This window comes from Prionailurus viverrinus, chromosome B1 (assembly GCF_022837055.1).
Source record: "Prionailurus viverrinus isolate Anna chromosome B1, UM_Priviv_1.0, whole genome shotgun sequence".
In the NCBI taxonomy this organism is placed as follows: Eukaryota; Metazoa; Chordata; class Mammalia; order Carnivora; family Felidae; genus Prionailurus; species Prionailurus viverrinus.
The window spans coordinates 74,353,377-74,376,930 of record NC_062564.1 but is presented as its reverse complement, the minus strand read 5'-3'; the positions used below and the strand labels follow the sequence as shown (position 1 = coordinate 74,376,930).

Genomic DNA, 23,554 nt, shown 5'->3' with positions numbered 1-23,554 from the left:
TGCTGACGATGATGATGATGAAGAGATAGCTAACATTTATAATCTGCTTACTGTGAGCCAGGCAAGTACTGTCCCAATGCATTTTATATTTATTGAATCCTGCCAACAGTGCAAGGATGTGGCCACTATTACTGTCTCCGTTTTTAATTTGAGTAACTAAAGACACAAAAAAGTGAAGTAATTGGGCAAAAATCTCAGTGCTAGTAACAGTCTGAGATGGCTACCACTTCAGGGTGTCTGGAGAACTATCATTGCCTTCACAGATTCTTCCCTATTTTGCTGCTTGTCTCATTTCTCATGGAGTGTGTATAATTTGGGTGTGGGTGGCAAAGAATAATTATCTTATGTCGTAGTTTTTTTTTTTTTTTAATGTTTGTTTATTTTGAGAGAGCAAGGGAAGGGCAGAGAGAGAGGGAGAGAGAGAGAATCCCAAGCAGGCTCCGTGCTGCCAGCGCAGAGCCCAGTGTGGGGCTTGTACTCATGAGATCACGAGTTGAACTTGTGAGATCATGATCTGAGCTAAAACCAAGAGTCAGAAGCTTAACTGACTTAGACACCCAGGTGCCCGTATTGTAGTTATTTTTAAATCTCTTCTGAGTTGTACTAATACAGTATACACTGTAATTTTGGCTATATATATTTAAATTTAAAACATATGCAGTTAAATTCAGTTTTTCAGTAACAATAGCCATATATCATGTACTCACTAGGTACATGTTGGTAAGGTTTCCTGCATTGGAGAGCACAGATCTAGAACATTTCTGTCATCGTAGAGTTCTGTTGGGTTGTGCTGCGTCAGACCATGATGCCCTGTATATGCACTCCCTGTACAAATGCTAGCAAAGGAGCTTTCTTCACTTTGGAACGAAAGAGAACAGTTAAAGGCAAAAGTCAAAAAATACAGGTACCAAAATATAAACTAGCAAGGGACTTTAAATAAGTCCCATCAGACAGCTTGAACTCTACTTGGTTTTGCCTCAGGCTTATCCTCTCAGTCTGTGCCATAACCTTTCACACATATGAATTGAAAACTGTGACACTGTGACTTCTACCTGTTAGTGAGAACTCTGGCGGGAAATTTCAAATGGTGTTTATCAGATCCTGTTGTATTAAAAGTTTATTCTGGTTTACCTTTAAAGGAAAGTGATAGGAGACCACAAGCAGTAATTCTGTTACTGACCTCTTTAAATATTGTTCAAGGTTGATCATCCTTAAAGGTTGAAAAATTGTCTACCACACTTGTAATGATTATGTTGCTCTAAAATATTACTTCTATATATAGATCGAAGAGACACTTTTTCCTAACATATGATGACCTAGTCATCTTTAAATTCATACATAATCAGTGACCTCTCATCTGTTTATGAGTGGTCCATTCTATATATTAATTCCCATCCAGTTAATCAAAATATATGATAGATGTTTGAGATTTCAGAGAAAAATGAGAATTGAGTTTGTCCTTATACTGTGAATATAGGTATGTGTATATATAATGTCCAAAGCCTAGTGCACATTAGTTATGAGAAATAAAGTGTTTATAATATGTATAGCCTTATAACCTATGGCATTTTACTTGTCTTAATTGTACATAAAACTGTTTTGAATGCAGGAAGAGCGAACTATGCTAGCAAAAGAGCTTTCTTCACTTCGAGACCAAAGGGAACAGCTAAAGGCAGAAGTAGAAAAATACAGAGAATGTGACCCACAAGTTGTGGAAGAAATACGTAAGTTTATATCATATCTTGCAGTTTTTTAACTTTACTCATGAAAGAGATTTTATACTTCTAGTTGCCTGGTAGCCATTCTCCATGTATAATGAGAAAATCAAGCCATTAGTAGTATTAATATTGCATTAATATTTCCATTAAAGAGTCTTAACATTAAAGCATTGAACAGTGACAACTTTGAAATTGTAAGCATTTCAAGGGTAATGAAGGTAGATAGGGTAGAAGGATAAAGATATAAACTATAAGCTTAGGAAACTGAGGAGTCAGAGAAGGAGTTAAGTTGGCCCCAAGCACAATGACTTGAGAATTAAATCTACCATTATCTTCTAGGAAAAATATTACCAAAAATAGGAGTTTGCAAGTTACAGAAAATCAGTCTGTGCATTGACTTGCCTTTTGAATACACCAACGATGTTTTCCTTTACTTTAAAACCAATCTCCAAAGCTTTATTTTGAATAGTTTTTATATATTTATGTAAAGATAGAAATTTCAATATTTGAGGAAATGAAAGAGTATATTATAAGGGCACTGCATGTAATTGCCTAGGAAAATATGTATAAATTTCTTCACATTTTTCTGTCTTAGCCTGTCTTTTCATTTAGGGAACTTTACCAAGTGAAACTTTTAGACAAAACTAATAGTATGTGATTGAAGGCTTTGAGAGAAATTGAAAATATTTGGTACTTTAAAACTAGCTTGAGGGACACCTGGGTGGCTCAGTCTGTTGAGCATCTGACTCTTGATTTCGACTCAGGTCATGATTCCAGGGTCATGGGATCGAGCCCTGTGTTGGGCTCTATGCTGAGCATGGAGCTTGCTTAAGATTCTTTGTCTCACTTTCTCCCTCTCCCCATCTCCCCCTCCCTCCCTTTCTTCTGTTCCTCTCCCCTACTTATGCTCCCACTTTCTAAATAAATAATAAATAAATAAATAAATAAATAAAATTAGCTTGAGAGTAATTTGATTACAATTAAGCTCTCCTTGATGGTATTCCTTACAACTAAAAAATATTTAAGCGGTTCAGTTAGTGTAATCTAAAGTTAAATTTAATTTTAGAGACAGATCCCTACTTTGCACAACTCCAGGAGGCATTAATCACATGTAGTCCACAGCCTAGATGGTGATATGTATTGGCCCTGGTTCAGCCGATTCCCCAGGATGTTTTTCCCAGAGAAGTGGAGGTAGAAGAACCCACCCGTCCCCTCCAGCCAGTCATTTTCTGTAAATCAGGCATTTAGAGAGACTTACTAGCTCTTTAATGCTGCCCACAGATGAATTTCATTTATCATCATCCTGCAAAATAAAGTGTAACCAAATCTACAAAATTAATGACTTTTATCAGTTTCAAAGTTTTAACTAATATCAAATGACCCTGCTTGAACACGAGCACCTCAAAGCGGTGCCGTAGGTTACTATGAGGAAGCGAGGCCTGCTCGTGATTCGTCTTTAAAAGGAATTATATACTGCTTGTTAGGATGTCCAGTGTGTGTCTTGAGCAGCTTCTCATGAAAGAGAGCTTTGAGAACGGTTTTCTCACCCAGATTGAATGCCTCCAGGTGGTTTAGTTTTAGGATCAACATGTCTGTACCCTGTAGTAGGTCATCATGGGAATTCTGTTTTCACAGTTATCAAATCTGATCCTTCACTTATTACTCTTTCTTGGCTCTGCCTTCCTTCCTGATTTCAGTTTTGTGTAAATCTGGGACTTTTCCCTGAAAGTGCCAATTATTTGCTTACCCATTTCATTCTCTCTTCTGTCAGTGACCTACAACTCATGGCCGTGCCCAGTCAAGGCTTCTGCTTTTCTACCTCATGGTCCCCGTTATATTGCCGTTGCTCTTTCCCTGGGCACATGACCTGCCTGACATCACTTCTACTTATGACCTGTTTTTACAGTCCTTTCCCTAATTTTAATTACTTCTGTCTACTCCAGAATGACTGAAACTTACTTAGTCTTACAAAACTATACTGATGGTGATCCTGTGCCAGTGGATCATCATGCAGTTCAGGAAATCCACAAGGATAGAGAATTGTGCCAGACCGATTCGTGAATGGGGAAAACTTTTAATTCAGGCATGTAATTTCAGCTGTTGCCATTCCTTGTACCTCTGGATCAAGCAGCAATTTTGGCAATTGCCTCCCCTCTTAGAAAGGTGATGAAATTTGATGGAAGAAGTTTCAAGGTATATAAAGGATGCTGAATTTTCTGGAAAGTAGAATAGCATGGTTGAGGAGGAAGTTGTAACTAGTTTATGCTGGTTGCCTGAATTCTGTTCTCCATCTTAAGCCTTCTCTTTGGTGATTTATTTCCCAACCTAAGGGAAAACATGCCAGTGTGAATGAGTATTATGCAGGCTATGAGGTCTAAGTGAATGAGAAGAAAATGTTTTCTGGTTTACAGTGAGTTAAGAGACTTTACCGTTCTTCATCAACATCAGACCTAGATTATCTTTTCATATTTAATTATGTAGTCACCTAAGATGGATCCCTATTTGGATGCTGTAGAATTTTGTAATGGTGAATCCATTACATGTGTATTAATTTTTGACATTTTTACATTGTACATTTCTGATCTTTATAGGGTTATGAGAGGATAAGGGTCCTTCCTGGCTTTGTATTATTTTTATTTTACTCCATTAAAAATATCTCTCTTTATAAAATGCATTAATTATAGAAAATTACAACATATTTAATAGATAGCAGTTATGTAGGATAATCACATTATTCCATAAATCTATTTTAGATGTAAAGGTAAGATATCTTTTTAATATTTTTTAAGGTAAGATATTTTTTTCTATGGAAAGCTACCACACTATAATCAGAAGGGGGAAAAAAAACTATCAAAGCAAGAATTTTAGATTAACTTCAGTTCGTACTTTTATAGAGAAATGCCCAATTCCTCTGCTTTTAAAATTCAGAACAGCTAACGAATAAAATTTTACTCAGATGTGGCACTTCCACTAGTAGGCAAGACAGAGTAGTAACAGACTGAATTTATCCTCCCACTTAAAAAACACAAACAAAATCCATCAAATAAGTTTTTAAGATACTTGATATCAGACAATAAAGGACAGTGCTTCTTAGAGAAAGGAAACAAATTAGGTCTTAAAAATTGTGTCAGCTTATTTTATTGAGTTTCTGGGCTGTGGCACAAGGAAGGAGAACCTAGGCAGAGCCCTGTAGATGGAACTGAGAATCAAGGAGACCATTGTGGCTAGAGTTCACAGGACAGCCTACTAGAGAGGAGAAATTACACAGAAAGAGAACCCTGGGAATCTACAGAGGGTTCCCCTCAAGTATTTGGTGCATGCATATGAGGAAACTACCCAAAGCTGGGGAAAGAACAGTTTCAAAGAATTAGAAGGAACAGTGTCTAGCACTCACACAGGACCAAGAGTAGTGCCTATTCTCACCAAGCAGATTAGAAAAATTCATAACTCATAGGGCACTGGGTAGAGCACTCAAGACCATCTTGCCTCACTAGCAAGGACTAATTAGCCCTAGACTGAGCTTTGTCCTCCACGCATCTGACAAATCATAACAACAAATCTTGAAAACATTAGACTATATTGCAAAGTCACTTAAATGCATCCCAGAACAAAGCTGAAGAATATTCACAGGAATACAAACCTCCTCAGCACCCAACAAAATAAAATTAGTGTCTAGCATGTAATGAAAGATTACCAGGCATGCAAAGAAGTGGGAAAACGTGACCCTTAATGAAAAGAATAATCCTTCAATCAAAACTGACCCAGAGCTGATGCAGATAGCAGAATTAGAAGACCATAACATTAAAAGCTATCACAAATTTGGGGCGCCTGGGTGGCGCAGTCGGTTAAGCGTCCGACTTCAGCCAGGTCACGATCTCGCGCTCCGGGAGTTCGAGCCCCGCATCAGGCTCTGGGCTGATGGCTCAGAGCCTGGAGCCTGTTTCCAATTCTGTGTCTCCCTCTCTCTCTGCCCCTCCCCCGTTCATGCTCTGTCTCTCTCTGTCCCAAAAATAAATAAACGTTGAAAAAAAAAAAAATTAAAAAAAAAAAAAAAAAGCTATCACAAATGTATTGTATATGTTCCAAAAGTTAGGTGGAAATACGGCAGATATAGGGGCACCTGGGTGGCTCAGTTGGTTGGGCATCTAACTTTGGCTCAGGTCATGACCTCAAGGTTCGTGGGTTCCGGCCCCACATCAGGCTCTGTGCTGACAGCTCAGAGCCTGGAGCCTGCTTTGGATTCTGTGTCTTCCTCTCTCTTTGCGCCTTACACGTCCATGCTCTGTCTCTCTCTCTCTCAAAAATAAACATTAGAAAAAAAAACAAAAAACATGGAAGATATAAAAACTCATGTCAGAGTCCTGGAGTTGAACACCATAATATTTGAAATGAGAAACTGGATTGGATTCATAGCAGATTAAACTTTTCTAAAGAAAGGATTCGTGTATTTGTTTTTTTTTTTTTTTAATATACAATTTATTGTCAAATAGGATTCGTGTACTTGAAGGCTAGCTGTAGAGAGTATCCAAAATGAAACTCAGGAAAAATAAATGTTTTTAATGCAAATAGCATCCCTAAAATGTAGGACAACTTCAAGTGACCTAATATATGTGTAATCGAAGTCCCAAAAGGAGTGTATGCTGGGGGCATAGGGTGGTGTGTGTATGTGTATGTGTCCAACCCTGAAAAATACCTGAAGAAATAAATATCAGAAGAAGTAAAGGCTATTTTTTCTCAAATTTGATGTAAATTATAAACCCATAGATTCAAGAAATTTAAACATTTAAGTAGTAAATGGCAGTAATTCCTTATTACTAAATCTAGATAATTGTTTTAGATTTTAATCTCTATTCCCCCAGATGAGATTATTTCCTTTCCCCAGAGAGCTTACTGCTTTTAAAACGTGCTTTTTGCTAATGAGAGGTTTCATAGGATATTGACTATCATGTTATTGCATAAAAGATTATACTGGATTAAAGGATTATGAGTTTCACAAGTTGAGTTTAATAAGATTTGGTTCTTAATAGTGTGGCTACAGCACCCATATTACAACCATCAGGGTAATCTCAGTCATAGTTTATTTTGAAAGTTTTTCTGCTGATAATAACTAATTTTTATGTTCATAGAGACCTGGCAGTGTATTATCTTTTACTTATTTCTCAGTAATTCTTGCAGGAACAATTAAATTTCATCATGTTAGCTGATTATTGGTATCTACATTAATTATTAGCAAGTTTAGTTACAGATATCTAAGAAGTGAGAAGTGAAAGTAATAATGTATGAAACATGAAATTTAATTTTAGCTACTCTGACCATTACTGAAGTGAGAACAGATAAAATAAGTTGTAGTAAACATTGAATTCCTAAAAAAATACTTAAAAGTATATCTTAGAAGTACTTAAGAAATATTTTTGGAAATGCCAGGATGACAGTGAAAATGATGGAGTAAGGACCTCTGAAAATTTATCCTTCCAGGAAAGCTGGCAAAAATTGTCACAACTTTTCCAGAATTCTGGAAAAGAACCAAAGATTTGCCTATTCAAGAAAAATGGCTGAATATCAGCAAGAATAATAAGTTTTATGGTATTTTAACTTGCTCTATTCTTAGCCCCTTTTCTATAGCTCAGCAATAATCTTGAAAACTAAGAGCCCTGCATTCCTGGTATCAGAGGGAGTAAATTGGAGCTGGAGCTCTTTAAGACCTTCATTTTCCCAAGTTGTCACTATTTGACATCTTTGATGGTTCTCTGAAAGCACCAATAGGAAGAATTATCTTTATTTGATCTAGCTTGTAGTATGCCCAGTACTAACAGCCACTTCTTGGGGAGCAGTTGTCTAAAACAATTATAGACAAGAGTTTTGACCCCATAGCTGTTTGAACTGATGAATACCAATTAAGGCAAACAGTAGACTAATCAAAGAGCTTACAAGGAGAGGTTGAAAGACATGTTATAGGTGTCTTGAAAAGCACCAGATTTTTGGAAATCTGGAAGGCCATATGCATAGGGCTGTGCACATTCCCAGGAAAGTCCCACCTCTAGCAGACCTTGGCACTCAGGGCATATAGGAACTGAAAGCTAAGACAGGGTTGTAAATTGCCTAGCTGAGTGTTGAAACCTGCCCCAACACACACAGAGAGCCACTCAGCAAAGACCTGGAGTTTTAGTCCAGGTGTTTAAGGAAATCTGTTCAATTATTAACTGCCTAGTAAGCGAACTAGACACTTCAGTGGCCTCACATAATAAAGATTACAGAGTTTACAGAATTTGTTCAGACAAATCGCTATACAAACAATAACAACAAGTACCAAAACAACAATCCTGGGAAGGGAGGAAGTATCTTATTTCTAGAGTGGCCACATTACGTTTTTTAAAATGTCCCAATTTTCAACAACAAAAAAATTGCAAGATCTACAAAGAAAGTACGGTTTATGCACATAAACATACATGATGTTGGATTGCTAGACACAGACTTTTAGTCAGCTATTTAAAAATTTTTTTTTTTAACGTTTATTTATTTTTGAGACAGAGACAGAGCATGAACGGGGGAGGGGCAGAGAGAGAGGGAGACACAGAATCGGAAGCAGGCTCCAGGCTCTGAGCCATCAGCCCAGAGCCTGACGTGGGGCTCGAATTCACGGACCGCAAGATCATGACCTGAGCTGAAGTCGGACGCCCAACCGACTGCGCCACCCAGGCGCCCCAGTCAGCTATTTTAAATATGTTAAAAGAGCTAAAGAAAAACATGCCTAGAGAACTAAAGAAAAGTCTGAGAATGATATCTCACCAAATAGAGAATATCAGCAAAGAGGTAGAAATTATTAAAAAGGAACCAAGTGAAATGCTGGAGTTGAAAACTATAATAACTGAAACGAAAACTTCACTCGGGATTGATTAATAGCCAAATAGAACAGGCAAAAGAAAGAATCAGTGACTTGGAGATAGTTCAGTTGAGATCATTCAGTCTGAGGAACAGAAAGAAAAAAGAATGAAGAAACATCATTGGAGTCTCAGGAGACCTGTGTCATGGCGTCACGAGTGCCAACATATATAATGGAAGTCCCAGAAGGAGAGGATGAGAGAATGGGGCTCAAAGAATATTTTAAAAAGTAAAAGCTGAAAACTTCTCAAATTTGATGAAAAACATTAACCTGTACATCAAAAAAACTTAACAAACTCCAACGTAGGGCAGCGTCCAAAAAAATGCACATATAGACTCATCATACTCAAATTGTCAAATGGTAGAGAATCTTGAAAGCAACAAAGAGGAGGTGATTCATCATATACAAGGAAACTTCAATCAGATTAACAACTTGTTTCTTATTAGAAAGCATAGAGGCCAAAGACATTGTGATGACGTATTCAAAATGATTAAGGGGGGAAATAACCGTCAACCAAGAATTCTATATCCAGAAATATTTTCCTTCAAAAATGAAGGAAAAGTAAGGTAAACAGGTAAACAACAACTGAGAGAGTTTATTGTTAGCAGACCTGCCCTAAAAAATATGGAAGTCTTTCTCATTGAATTGAAAGGACACTGCATAGTGACATGAAGAAACACTGGTAAAGTTTACTTCATAGGTAAATATAGAAAAGAGTATATATCTATTTTTGTTTGTATCTCCTTATGGTTCTTCTATTTTATTTAAAAAACAGCTGCATACACAAAAATGGTAATCCTCTTTTGTTGGGCAAAAAATATATAATGTAATTTGTGACAAAAACAACATGATTGTCTTAATACACAAAAAAATATTTGACAAAATCCAGCACCCTTTCATGATACACTCAACAGACTAGGAATAGAAGTGAACTTCCTCAATTTAAAAAGGGCATCTACAACAAATCTACAGCAAACATTCTATTGAATAGTGACAGGCTGCATGCTTTCCCCAAGGATGACCTTTTTCACCCCTTCTTTCAACGTTGTACTGAAAGTTCAAGACAGCCCAATTAGGCAAAAAAGAGAAAAGCATCCATGTTGAATAGTGAGTGAGGTCAGCAGGCTATAGGATACAAAAAGTCAATATACAAAAATCACATGTATCTTATATACTAACGAACTATCTGAAAATAAAATTTTAAAAGTTCATTTACAATAGCACCCAAATGAATGAAATACTTAGGAATAGAATTAGTCAAGGAAGTGTAATATTTGTCCTGAAAAGTACAAAACATTGAATGAAACTAAAGACCTATATAAATAGACATTCTGTGTTTATAGAAAGACTTAACATTGTTAAGATGGAAATACTCCTCAAATTGTTCTGTAGATTTAATGTAAAACCTATCAAAATACTAACCACTTTTTTGTAGAAATTAGTAAGTTGATCGTAAAATTCATATGAAAATATAGGAGACCCAGAATAGCCAAAAAAATCTTGAAAGAGAACAACAAAGTTGAAAGACTCAAATTTCCCAACTTCGAAACTTCTTACAAAGCTACAATAATCAAGAGAGTGTGGTGCTATTGTAAGAATAGACACGCAGGAACACTTGGCTGGCTCAGTCAGTAGAGCATGCTACTCTTGATCTTGGAGTTGTGAGATTGAGCCCCACGTTGGGTTTAGATTACTTGGGCAGGGGGGAAGACATACTGGTTAATGAGAAGTTAATGATGTTTAATTTTTTTTTTTTTTTTTTTTTTTTTTTACTGTTTATTTCTTTTTGAAACAGACAGCATGAGCAGGGGAGGGGCAGAAAAAGAGGGAGACAGAATCTGAAGCAAGCTCCAGGCTCTGAGCTGTCAGCACCACAGAGCCCCATGTGGCGCTCGAACTCACCAACCGCGAGATCATGATCTGAGCCGAAGTCAGATGCTTAACTGACTGAGCCACCCAGGTGCCCCTAAACCCAACTGATTTTTAACAAGGATGCCAAGACCATTCAGTCAGGAAAGAATAGTGTTTTCAACTAATGGTGCTAGGCACAACTGGTTATCTACATGTAAATGAATCAACCTGGACTCCCATCTCAGACCATATACAAAAACTAACAGATCAAAGACCTAAATGTAAGAAACTATAAAACTCCTAGTAGCAAACATAAGTGTGTATTTCTGTATTCTTGGATTAGGCAGCAGTTTCTTGGACAGGACACCAAAGCTCAAACAACCAAATTAAAAATAGATCAATTTAACTTCATCAAAATTAACAACTTTTGTGTATCAAAATACCTTAACAAGAAAGCTAAAAGAGGGACTCCTGGATGGCTCATTTGGTTAAGCATCTGACTCTTGATTTTGGCTCAGGTCATGATTCCAGAGTTGTGGGATCCAGCCCCACCTCGGGCTCTGCACTGGGTATGGAGTCTGCTTAAGATTCTTTTTCCCCCTCTGTCTTTCCCCCAAATGTGCTTTCTTTCTCTCTCTCTCTCTCTCTCTCTCTCTCTCTAAAAAATGAAAATGAAAATTTAAAAAAAGGTGAAAAGAAAATCTACAGAAATATTTACAAATCTTGTATCTGACAAGTGTCCAATATCCAAAATGTATATATACATTTTTTTTAAAAATTGCAACTGAACAATTAAAAAAAACAAATTAGGAATGGGCAAAGGATTCATTTTTTCAAGGAAAATATACAAATGGTCAATAAGCATTTAAAAAGGTTCTCAACATCATTCATTATTAGGGAAATGCAAATCAAAACCAAAATGAGATACTACTTCACCATGCTTTGGATGGCTATAATAAAAAAATTGGACACTGGGTGTTATATGTAAGTAATGAATCACTAAATTCTACTCCTGAAACTAATATTACACTATTTATATTAACTAACTAAAAATCTAAATAAAAACTTGAAACATAAAACAAAAACTGGAAAATAATGATGGTTTTACAACCCTGTGAATATTCTAAAACCTACTGAATTGTATGCTTTAATATGGTGAGTTCTGTAGTATAAAAATTATTTTTCAATAAATAAATGTCATCATAATAAATAATATTTATGCTCAGTTGATCATGGAACTGTTACGTGCTGTGTAGATTAACTTGAAAGACATAGATACAGATACATTTAATAGCAAGATGTATAAATATGAATTAAATATTTCCTCCTATGCAGGTACTGTATGACTGTTAAATTTTTTTAAGGTCAGGTTTATTGTGATCTAATATATACAACCTAAAATTCTTGTTAAACTCAAAGTATTTTATCCTCTTGATGCTGTAAACTGAGAAATACATCTCACTTAAACTTATGTTATCTTTAAAGGAACAAGTAGAATAATAATGGACATTTATGAAAAGGAAATTGTTTACAGTCATGACTCAGTGATTCAAACTAATTGTTTACAGTGATGGTTATTCATGACTAATATAATTGCAGCTATCTAAAATTTCTTTGGGGAGTTGAGCAGATTTGTGGGATATGATATGTCACAATTTGAGCTTTTACATAGAGTTTTATTTGTATAAACTTTTATTCATGTAAAAAATGAATCTGTAAGTAGATGAAGATGATGATTCATATATATATACTTTTTTTCAGGTCAAGCAAATCAAGTAGCCAAAGAAGCCGCTAACAGATGGACTGGTATGTATTATGGCACCGATAAGCTATAGTTAAACTTTCTCCACACTTACTATGATGACATGCAGAGGCAATTGTGCCTAGTTCTGTTCAAGAAGAGACGTTTTCAGAACTGTATGTATTGTTTTTATATATTCAATCATTTTGTTTTCTTAAGGTTATTTTTTTTAATCTTATGAATCATTTTCTAACATACAACATATTTTTGTAAAACCAATAATTGGTTGGAGTTTAACTTTTGTGTAATTTTTCCTAGATAAGCCATTTGGGCTAATCATTTAACCTTCCTTATATTAATGCAAGATACTTTAAGAGTTTCGTGGAATCTGAAAGATTTGTCTTCTTGCTAATGATAATAATAGCTAACATTTGTTGAGGGCTGACTATAAGCCAGGCATTGTAAAGAGTATCTGTGGTGCATTCTCATTTTCTCTCTGCGACAATCTTGTGAGGTAAATAGGATTATCATTCCTAATTTTAGAGATGGAACCGAAGCCCACAGTGACACAGATGCTAGGCAGTGGAACAGGAATTAGAATACAGCTTTTCTGATTCCAGAATCTGAGCTCTTAACCCACTACATGATACTATCTTCTCTGTATACCTGCTTTCATATAAATGCCTCATTAACCCATTTGCCAGCAGATGTATCCTCTGGTCTACACTAGAGATGTTCTAAGAAATGGGAATTAATAAGGCATTTTCTCTATGTCTTAAAGTTTAGAAGAAAGTTCATAAATAATGATTGTTGTCATGTATATACAGGTATGATTAGTATTGTTAAAACCTGTCTACAAATTAACACTGAAGTTTTTCCAGTATTATGATGTAATGGTAATTGAATTTTACCATCCTGTTATAAGAGTCTATAATGCCTTCACATGTACTACTCATGCCTATTCTGTTTCTGTGGGAGAGTATGGGTAAGATTGTATTGATGCAGAGATCCAGAAAATTTAAAGTGACTGCTTTGAGTCAAAGGTGATTAGTCACTGGGTGTACAAAGATTTGCACGAGGTTTCCTGACTCCATGTCTAGGCCTCTGTATGTCACAAAATGTTTCAGAATCACTCTTCCTGGAGTGCCTGGGTAGCTCAGTCGGTTAAGTGTCCGACTTTGGCTTGGGTCATAATCTACCTGTTCGCGAGTTGGAGCCCTGCATCAGGCCCTGTGCTGACAGCTCAGAGCCTGGAGCCTGCTTTGGATTCTGTGTCTCCTCTCTCTCGGTCCCTCTCCTGTGTGCGTGCGTGCATGCTCTCTCCCTCTCTCTCTCTCAAAAATAAATAAACATAAAATTTCTTAATAATAATAAAAAAAAGAATCACTCTTCCTAGGGGTGTCTGGGTGACTTAGTCGGTTAAGCATCTGCCTTCAGCTCAGGTCATGATCTCACGGTTCGTGGGTTCAGGCCCCGCGTTGGGCTCTCTGCTGTCAGCGCAGGGCCCACTTGAGATCCTTTGTCTCTCTCTCTGCCCATTCCCTGCTTGCACTCTCCCTCTCTCTCAAAAAATAAATAAACATTTAAAAACAATTTTTTTAAAGCACTCTTCCTTGTCTATTTTAGAATTAAGTAGATTGATAAAATCAGTGCAATTGGCTCCTATAAAATTGCAATCTTATTTATTACAAAAGTAATACATTTCATAAAAAATGTAATGCTTAAGTGATAAGGAAAGAAGAGGGTAAAAACAGCAAGCTCCCATCAAAGAAAAGAGAAGAATGAAATGTATGTCCAATAAGTATAAATAAATAATAAATACAGTGATATCATATGGATTTGAGAAATACAAAATTTTGAGTGAGAAAAAAAGGCAAGTGGGTTAAAAATAAGACAAGAGTCACAAAGTGATTTCTCCCAATAGTTTTCAGCAAAACAGCTCAGTAAGCAGCAGGAACATGCAGCCTGTGTGCATGGTGGGAAGAACTTGACTTTTGCAAGGAATCCAGATTGTGTTCCTTATTTTTGCTGTATGACTTATTGAACTTCTCTGAACCTGCTTCTTCATTGTAGATTATATGTACTTTACATTTTTTTTTAATTTTTTTTTAACATTTATTTATTTTTGAGACAGAGAGCATGAACAGGGGAGGGTCAGAGAAAGAGGGAGACACAGAATCCGAAACAGGCTCCAGGCTCTGAGCTGTCAGCACAGAGCCCGACGCGGGGCTCGAACCCACGGACCGCGAGATCATGACCTGAGCTGAAGTCGGACGCTTAACCGACTGAGCCACCCAGGTGCCCCTGTACTTTACATTTTGAGAGGATTAAATAAAAACACTTTGTAAGCCCTTTAGCACAACATTAGACATAGAGATGAACAAATACTCCCCTTTTCCCATTCTCTTAAAAAATGCTTTTATTTTCCACTTGGTCATAAACTTCCAGTTATGATGAAAAAAAGGAACAATTTGAACTTCTTTTTCCCCTAACGTTATTAGCTTAGAAAGAACCTGAAACTTTTTTTTAATGTTTATTTATTTTTGAGAGAGACAGAGACAGAGTGCGAACAGGGGAGGAGCAGAGAGAGGGGACACAGAATCTGAAGCAGGCTCCAGGCTCTGAGCTGTCAGCACAGAGCTGGACATGGGGCTTGAACTCACAAACCATGAGATCAAGACCTGAGCCGAACGCGGATGCTTTAGGAAGGTGGAGGCAGATGCTTAACCGACTGAAACACCCAGATACCAGAACCTAAAACTTTTAAAATCATATAGGAAGGAAGATATTTTTAGCACAGCAGAAACAGCTGTTAGGAACCATGTTTCCATTTGAAGTTACAATTTGCTCCTTCCAACAGAAAAGTGTTATGGTAAGAATATGGAGTTAAAACAAATTGCACCTCAGAAAATCAACCTGTCTTCAAAACAAGCAAAAAGAAAACATCTTTAATACTTGTAACCAGAGATTATCCTGTAATTATTAGTTAAGGTTTGGTTTTCTTTTTACCTAAAAAGGTCCTTAAAATGTATCTAGAATAGAGGATGTTTACTGTTCAGTAATTTAGTATTTCAGTTTTATAAAATGAGAGATTACTTTAGGATATAAATGTAATAGAAATATCACATCTAAATGATTTATGGCATTAAATATACTTTAAATGTGATTTAACAAATTTTATAAAACTTTCATAATTAACATACTGAAGTTATGACTGTGTGTGAGAGGCATCTTAGTGAATGGTGGGGGGGATAGATGTGAGATCATAAACAGACTCATGCATGCTATTGCCATCCTGTTTCTATATATATACTGGGCATACCACCATAGAAATTAACAGAAATTCTACTAGTCTTGGGGCTCTTTCTTTAAGACACACATACACACACCTATTTTTTTATCCATTTATAAAAATTTCTACATAACAGGAAAATTATTTGACGGGAAATCAATTGTCAAGATTTTAGGTGACATTGTCTTGAAGGTAGACATCCAGCAGCCCAAGATATGTTCTTCATCAGTCTTTTTTAATTGGTCCATCAAGCATTGTGGCTGGGCTTTTATATGTTCTTTTGTTTGTTTTAATCTTTAGAGGTTTAATTGCTTCTTTGCCTTTTGGCTAAGATCAAGTGTAATCTTTGGAAGTTTATAATAAAATGGTTTCTTGCTCTCATGCGAACCCACACCTCCTTCGTACAAAGCCTGTAGTCTTACTGTGGTGAGTTCTTTCTTTCTGTCCTGATCCAGGTTTGAAGTTGCAGCGTTGCATCTGTTCTCTCATTTCCTGGAAATCTTTCTGTGCTTTTGGAGCCTGTTCTGGGTGCTGTGCACATAATACTTGATCTTTTCTCTTTAATATACATAACACTTTGGGATTATTTAGTAATAAATTGATTTTTCTCTCTCTAATCTTGTGTCAGCTTGAAGGCATAGGCTCTTTACATTATCAAGTACCTGTAATACACTTAATCCCTGTTTTATGTAGCAGTGGGTCCTATATAAGTATTTGACTGTGATTGACAAGAATGGATGGTGATGCAGACACTAGTAAAACTAAACAGATCATTCTGGAGTGCCTCATGTTATCAGAAGTCTCTCTTAGGTCCTCATGAAAACTAAAGATTAGTTTTAAATTGTTACATAAAGATTCATTTTTTAATTTCTGTTGTTATTCCATTATACTTTAATTGAAAGAATTGGGGATATTTCATTAATGTTATTCTATTTGATGTAGTAGTATTCACTTAGAAACAAACTTCATTCCAAACATTTAGTTATCATTATTTGATACTTGGAATTAAACTTCCTAAAACAGTATTTTTAAAGGTGATCAAACTGCAGGTATTAATTTATTAAGGTTAACATAAAATATAGTCATACCTGACAGATATTGCAGGTTCGGTTCCAGAACACTGCAATAAAATGAATAGTATAACAAAGTAAGTCAAATGAATTTTTTCCCCACTACATATAAAAGTTATGTGTATTAAGTGTGCAATGGCATTATGTCTAAAAAAACAATGTACTTACCTTACTTTAAAAATACTTTATTGCTGAGGCGCCTGGCTGGCTTAGTCAGGTAAGCGTATGACTCTTAGTTTTGGCTCAGGTCTTGATCTTGCGGTTGCGTGAGTTCAGGCCGCGCATCAGGCTCTGTGCTGGAGCCTGCCTGGGATTCTCTCTCTCTCCCTCTCTCTACCCCTTCCCCACTCACACAGTCTCTCTCTCAAATAAAATCAAATAAAACTTTAAAAAAATTTATTGCTAAGAAATGCTAACTATCATCTGAGCTTTCAGCGAGTTGTAATCTTTGCTGGTGGAAGGGCTTGCTTCCATGCTGATGGCCGCTGACCGATCAGGGCGGCGACTGCTGGAGGTCAGGGTGGCTGCAGCACTTTCTTAAAATAAGACAACAATGAAGTTTGCCACATTGATTGACTCTTCCTTTCATGAATTATTTCCCTATAGCATGTGATGCTGTTTGCTAGCATTTTATTCACAATAGAACTTCTTTCAAAATTGGAGTCCCTTTTCTCAAACCCTGCTGCTGCTTTATCAGTTAAGTTTGTGTAACATTCTAAATCCTTTATTGGTCATTTCAACAATCTTCCAGCACTTTCTCCAGTAATAGATTCCATCTCAAGAAATCTCATTCTTTGCTCATCCATGAGAAGTAATTCCTCATCTGTTGAAGTTTCATCATGAGACTGCAGCAATTTAGTCACATCTTCAGGCTCCACCTCAACTTCTAGTTCTCTCCCTATTCCCACCACATCTGTAGCTACTTCGTCCCCTGAAGTCTTGAACCTCTCAAAGTCATCCTTGAGAGTTGGAACCAACTTTTTCCAAACTTTTGTTAATGTTGATATTTTGACTTTTTTCCATGCATCATGGATGTTCTTAATGGCATCTAGAATGGTGAATCCTTGGGGCGCCTGGGTGGCGCAGTCGGTTAAGCGTCCGACTTCAACCAGGTCACGATCTCGCGGTCCGTGAGTTCGAGCCCCGCGTCAGGCTCTGGGCTGATGGCTCAGAGCCTGGAGCCTGTTTCCGATTCTGTGTCTGCCTCTCTCTCTGCCCCTCCCCCGTTCATGCTCTGTCTCTCTCTGTCCCAAAAACAAATAAACGTTGAAAAAAAAAATTTTTAGAATGGTGAATCCTTTCCAGAGGTTTTTAATTTACTTTGTTCAGATTCATCGGAGGAATGACTGTCTATAGCAGCTATAGCCTTCTGCAGTGTATTTCTTAAAAAAGAAGACTTGAAAGTCAAAACTACTCCTTGATCCATGGGCCACATAATGGATGTCGTGTTAGCAGGTATGAAAACAACATTAATCTCCTACATCTCCATCAGAGTTCTTGGGTGGCCAGGTGTGTTACCAATGAGCAGTAATATTTTGAAAGGAATCCTTTATTCTGTGCAGTAGGTCTCAAAAGCGGGCTTAAAATATTCAGCAAACCATGTTGAAAACAGATGTGCTGCTGTCACCCAGACTTTCTTTAATTTATAGAGCACAGGCAGAGTAGATTTAACCGAGTTCTTAAGGGCCCTAGGATTAGGGGAATGGTAAATGAGCACAGACTTCAGCTTAAAGTCACCAGCTGCATTTGCCCCCAGCAAGAGAGTCCTCCTGTTCTTGGAAGCTTTGAACCCAGGCACTGACTTCTCCTCTCTAGCTACGGAAGTCCCAGATGGCATCTTCTTTCAGTAGAAGGCTGTTTGGTCTACATTGAAGGTGTAGCCACCTTCATGAATTATCTTAGCTGGATCTCCTGGGTAACTTGCTGCAGCTTCTGTATCAACACTTGCTGCTTCCTCTTGCACTTTCATGTGATGGAAATGGCTTCTTTCCTTAAGCCTCATGAACCAACCTCTGCTACCTTCAAACTCTTGCTGCAGCTTCCTCACCTCTCTCAGCCTTCACAGGAATGAGGAGAGTTAGGGCCTTGCTCTGGATTAGGCTCTGGCTTAGAGGGAATCTTGTGGCTTTTTTTGACCTTCTGTCCAGACCACTCACACTTTCTCCACATCAGCAATGAGGCTGTTTCACTTTCTTAATCATGTGTGTGTTCATCAGAGTAGCAGTTGTAATTTCTTTCAAGAACTCTTTCTTTGCACTCACGACTTGGCTGTCTGGCACAAGGGGCTGAGTTTTCAGCCTGTTTTTGGCTTTTGATACACCTTCCTCATGAAACTTAATCATTTCTAGCTTTTGATTTAAAATGAGGGATGTGCAACCCTTCCTTTCACTTGAACACTTAGATGACATTGTAGGGTTTATTCATTGGCCTAATTTCAGTAATGTATGTCAGAAAAATAGGGAGGTCTGAGGAGAGGAGAGAGATGGGGGAACAGCCAGTTGGTGGGACCATCAGAACATACAAAATATTTAATTTCACTGTCTCATATGGGTACAGTTTGTGGCACCCTAAAGCAATTACAATAGTAACATCAAAGATCACTGCTCACAGATCACCATAACAAATATAATAATACTAATGAAAAAGTTTCAAGTATCTGAAAATTAGCCAAAATGTGACATAATAAATATCTGAAGTGAGCAAATGCTGTTGGAAGAATGGTGCTCATAGACTTGCTAACATACAGTTGCCACACACCTTCAGTATGTAAAAAATGCACTGTCTGCAAAGTACAATAAAATGAGGTGTGCCTGTGCTTCAGGCTGGGTGGCTTAAACAAATGAAATTTGTTTTGTCACACTTGTGGAGGCTGGAAGGCCAAAATCAAGGTGTTAGCTGGTTTGATTTCTTCTGAGGTGTCTTTGGCTTGTAGGTGGCCATCTTCCTGTGTCTTCACATGGTCTTTGCTGTGCATACTCATGATATCAGTGTATCTACATTTCCTTTTCCCATCAGGACACCGAGCAGATTGGATTAGGGCCCACCTTAACAAGCTCATTTTAACTTAATCATCTCTTTGAAGACCCAGGTTCTATTCTTAGGTACTGGATTCTAGGACTACAGTTAATTTGAATATGAATTTGGAGGAGGTGACACAATTCAGCCTGTGACACTCCAGAGGAACCTCTTCTAACCCTTCATTATCACTATCAATACAGCACTTAACATTTTGTGAAATAATTCTGAACCAGAAAACTTCGCACCATCATTTCTCTATAAAACATGTTCATTGTAAAGGTGGTGTGTATACGTTAGAGAAAATGTGTGAAAAAAAACACAGAAACCTCGCTGTCACCCCGTTCTGCAAGTGCAGGCACTGTGAGCCTGTTGGTGTTACCCTGCTTCCCTCACTGCCTGAGCGGAGATGCCCTTCCAAGAGTTTAGATATTTAGATTGCTTTTATGTTTTCTTTTATTACACTGCTGTAAAGATTAACCATAAATCTTTGTACACAATTTATTTTGTTTCCTTGGGATAAATTCTTTTAAGTAAATATAACACTTTTTTTCTAGCGGCAAAATGCATTTAAATCCCACCTAGAGGACAATAAGGTTACATCTATTCCTACCTTCGTCTAAAAATAGGCAAACTACCTTCTGTTCTCTTCACCCATTCTCCCTCATGCTGGACTGGTTATCTGGAAACCATTATTATTATTTGTGGGGAAGGGGAAAAGGTCTGGAGAGAATGTGTACCCTCTGGGAACAGGAGCAACTGTAATTCTCGAGGTAACAGAGTCCCAGCCTGTGCTGTGGAAATGTGGAAGAGACACCATTGTTAGCCTTTTCCTGTTTTTGGATTAATCTTAATGCAGGTAGTCTTTTTGCTGGCAATTAACTTGCTGAATGTTTAAATATGCGATTTGGTTACTTAAAATACTAATTATTTTCTTCTGAAATTAATTGCCATGACTTTTGAAAATACAGCAAAATTCTTATGTTGATACTTCTGAAAGTAATAGAAGTAACAAAAAAAGAATATATTTGAAATGTTTTATGATTGTGTTTTCAATTCTTAAAAGTATTTCTCAATTTTCTTTATAGATAATATATTTGCAATAAAATCTTGGGCGAAAAGAAAATTTGGTTTGGAAGAAAATAAAATTGATAAAAATTTTGGAATTCCAGAAGACTTTGACTACATAGACTAAAATGTTCGATGTTGGGAGAGGATCTGTGTACTTGTGAATATGTGATTTTTAAAAATATTATCCAACTAAATGTACTGAATTGCCATTTACCTATAACTGTGTTGTGTTGATCATTTTGTTAATTTTAAATAAAGTATAATGTGGAGATGTTTTTCACTCTTTTTGATCTATCAAAAGCACAATTATAACCATATTCCCAAGTGGTCATCAAAGTAGGTTTGTGCAAACAAAATCATCCACTTAAGTTGGGTTTACAGATGATTTTTTAGAGATCAAATACATCATGACTTGACAACATTTTTTAATTTCATTCAAATATTAAATATTGACAACTAAGGGTACCTTTGAAGGTTCTACCACCGACATACATGGACACATTAGTGCTTGGAAATAACCTTTAAAACTTTAATGCGTGGTTTACTATTTTTCATTACTTGGTGGAAAATGCATGTGATTGATTTTCAGTGTGAGTCTCAGTATACTGCATCATATTTGCAAATTTCCTATAGAATAAAATGCAGAATGTTGGTATATTCAAGTTTAGAGTTAGGTAGTAATTCCTCAGTCCTGAAAACTACTTTCTTTTGACTTTTTGATGTCCTTTTACTGTAAAGAACAAACACCTGGCCCTTTGTCCTGATTAATGCACTTTTTAATTGGATGATATAGTAGTATTAGTATGGCACACATCACCAACTGGCATTCAGGGATTTTTGTTTTTCAACTACCTAAAAAAGAGTAAATTAAAAATAATGTCTGTCCTTTGTATGTAATTTTTTTCCAATTCCGCTTGGGTATTTAAAGTATTTGTAGCACTCCAAGAAAAACTTACAGAAAAAAACAAAACTAATGTGTGCAATGCACTTTACACACATGCCTTAATTTTTTTTCATACTAATTTTGATGTTCTTTGAAGTAACTCGAATGAGATACTCCATATATCTGAAATGACCCAAATAGCATGCGAACCATTTGTGGGTGAATCTGGCCTTTGTATTGCATAGAGTTACTCTGGGCCTTCTTAATTACTTCCTGGAGGTGGGCGGGAGCAAATTGGTCTATCTTTGTTCTCAAGGCTACTTTTATGTTGCCTTTGGGCAACAGCTCTTTTCACAGAAGAAAGTATTTGATATAAGAGACAAAGGACAAAAAATAAAAATAACCCATCGTAAGTCTTTCCCCAAAACACTAGTTGTGGAAATTCCAAAATTTCTCACCGTTTGCTATTTATTAGAAAATACAATTCTTTGTTTAAAGAGAAGGGATGTATGTTCAAAAAGGACGGCATTTCTAGTGATCCCTAAAAGATTTTATTTTATAAATATTTAGGCACCTTTTTGGAGGCACCTTAAAAATTGAAGTATAATTAACGTACAACATTATATTAGTTTCAGGTGTATAATATAATGAGTGGACATTTGTATACTTTGCAAAATGATCACCATAGTATATCTAGTTACCATCTGTCACCATATAAAATTACCCCAATTTTTTTTCTTGTGATGAGAACTTTTAAGATTTACTCTTAGCAACTTTCATATTTGCAATACATTATTGACTATAGTCACCATGCTGTACATTACATCTCTCTGACTTATTTTCTAAATGTTTGTTTATTTTGAGAGGGAGTGCAAGTGGGGAAGGGGCAGCAAGAGAGGGAGGGTGAGAGAAAGAGAATCCCAAGTAGGCTCTATGCTGTCAGTGTGGAACCAGATGTGGGGCTGGAACCCACGAACCATGACCTCAGCAGAAACCAAGAGTCAGCCTCTTGAACGACTGAGCCACCCCAGTGCTCTATTTATTTTTGTGACTGGAAGTTTGTACCCCTTGATCCTCCTCCCACATTTCACCACCCACACACACACTCCCCTCTGGCAACCACCAATGTATTCTCTTTATGAGTTTAGTTTTGTTCTGTTTGCTTGTTTTATTTTTTAGATTCCACATATAAGTGAAATCATGTGGTATTTGTCTTTCTGACTTATTTCACTTTAGCATAATACCCTCTAGGTCCATCTATATTGTTGCAAATGGCAAGATTTCATTCTTTGAGCAGTATTCTGTTGTGTGTGTGCATGTGTTTGCGTGTGCATGTACCACATCTTTTTTTTTTTTTAATTTTTTTAATGTTTCTTTATTTTTAGAAAGAGAGGGAGGCACAGAATCTGAAGCAAGCTCCAGGCTCTGAGTGTCAGCACAGAGCCCAATGTAGGGCTTGAACTCACGAACCATGTGATCATGATCTGAGTCTAAGTCAGACTCTTAACTGACTGAGCCATCCAGGTGCCCCTCCCACGTCTTCTTTGTCTATTCATCTGTGGATGGACTTAGGTTATTTCCATGTCTTCGCTATTATACGTAATGCTGCAAAAAACCTAGGGATACATGTCAAGTTAGTGTTTTCCTTTTCTTTGGATAATTGCCCAGAAGTGGAAATGTTGGATCATATGTTAGTTCTATTTTTAACTTTTTTAAGAACCTCCATACTGTCTTCCATAGTGGTTGCACAAATTTACACTTCTACCAACAGTATGTGAAGCTTCGTTTTTTCCACCTTCTGACCAACACTCGTTATTTCTTGTTCTTTTGATGATAGCAAATCTGACAGGTGTGAGGTGATATCTCATTGTGATTAGTGATGTTGAGCATTTGCTCACCTGTTGTTGGTCATCTGCATGTCTTCTTTGGAGAAATGTATATTCAGATCCTCTTCATTTTCTAATTGGATTATTTTTATTTTTTGTTGGTATTGAGCTGTACGAGTTCTTTGTATTTTGGATATTAACTCCTAT

General features: G+C 36.8%; 1 protein-coding gene across 3 annotated transcripts in view; it reads left to right on the top strand.

Moving 5' to 3' along the window:
• MND1 (meiotic nuclear divisions 1) overlaps positions 1-20,907 on the top strand; it is a 64,635-nt gene extending 43,728 nt beyond the window's left edge. For 2 of the 3 annotated variants that reach the window (XM_047857663.1, XM_047857664.1), the window contains exons 6-8: positions 1,610-1,724; positions 12,211-12,255; positions 20,656-20,907. In XM_047857663.1, coding sequence (XP_047713619.1) covers positions 1,610-1,724; positions 12,211-12,255; positions 20,656-20,762 — 267 coding nt within the window. In that variant the 3' untranslated portion in view covers positions 20,763-20,907. Of the gene's footprint in view, positions 1-1,609; positions 1,725-12,210; positions 12,256-17,881; positions 18,008-20,655 lie in introns of all 3 variants that reach the window. The other variant, XR_007151877.1, reaches the window with a different exon arrangement.
• Positions 20,908-23,554: the final 2,647 nt, after the last annotated feature.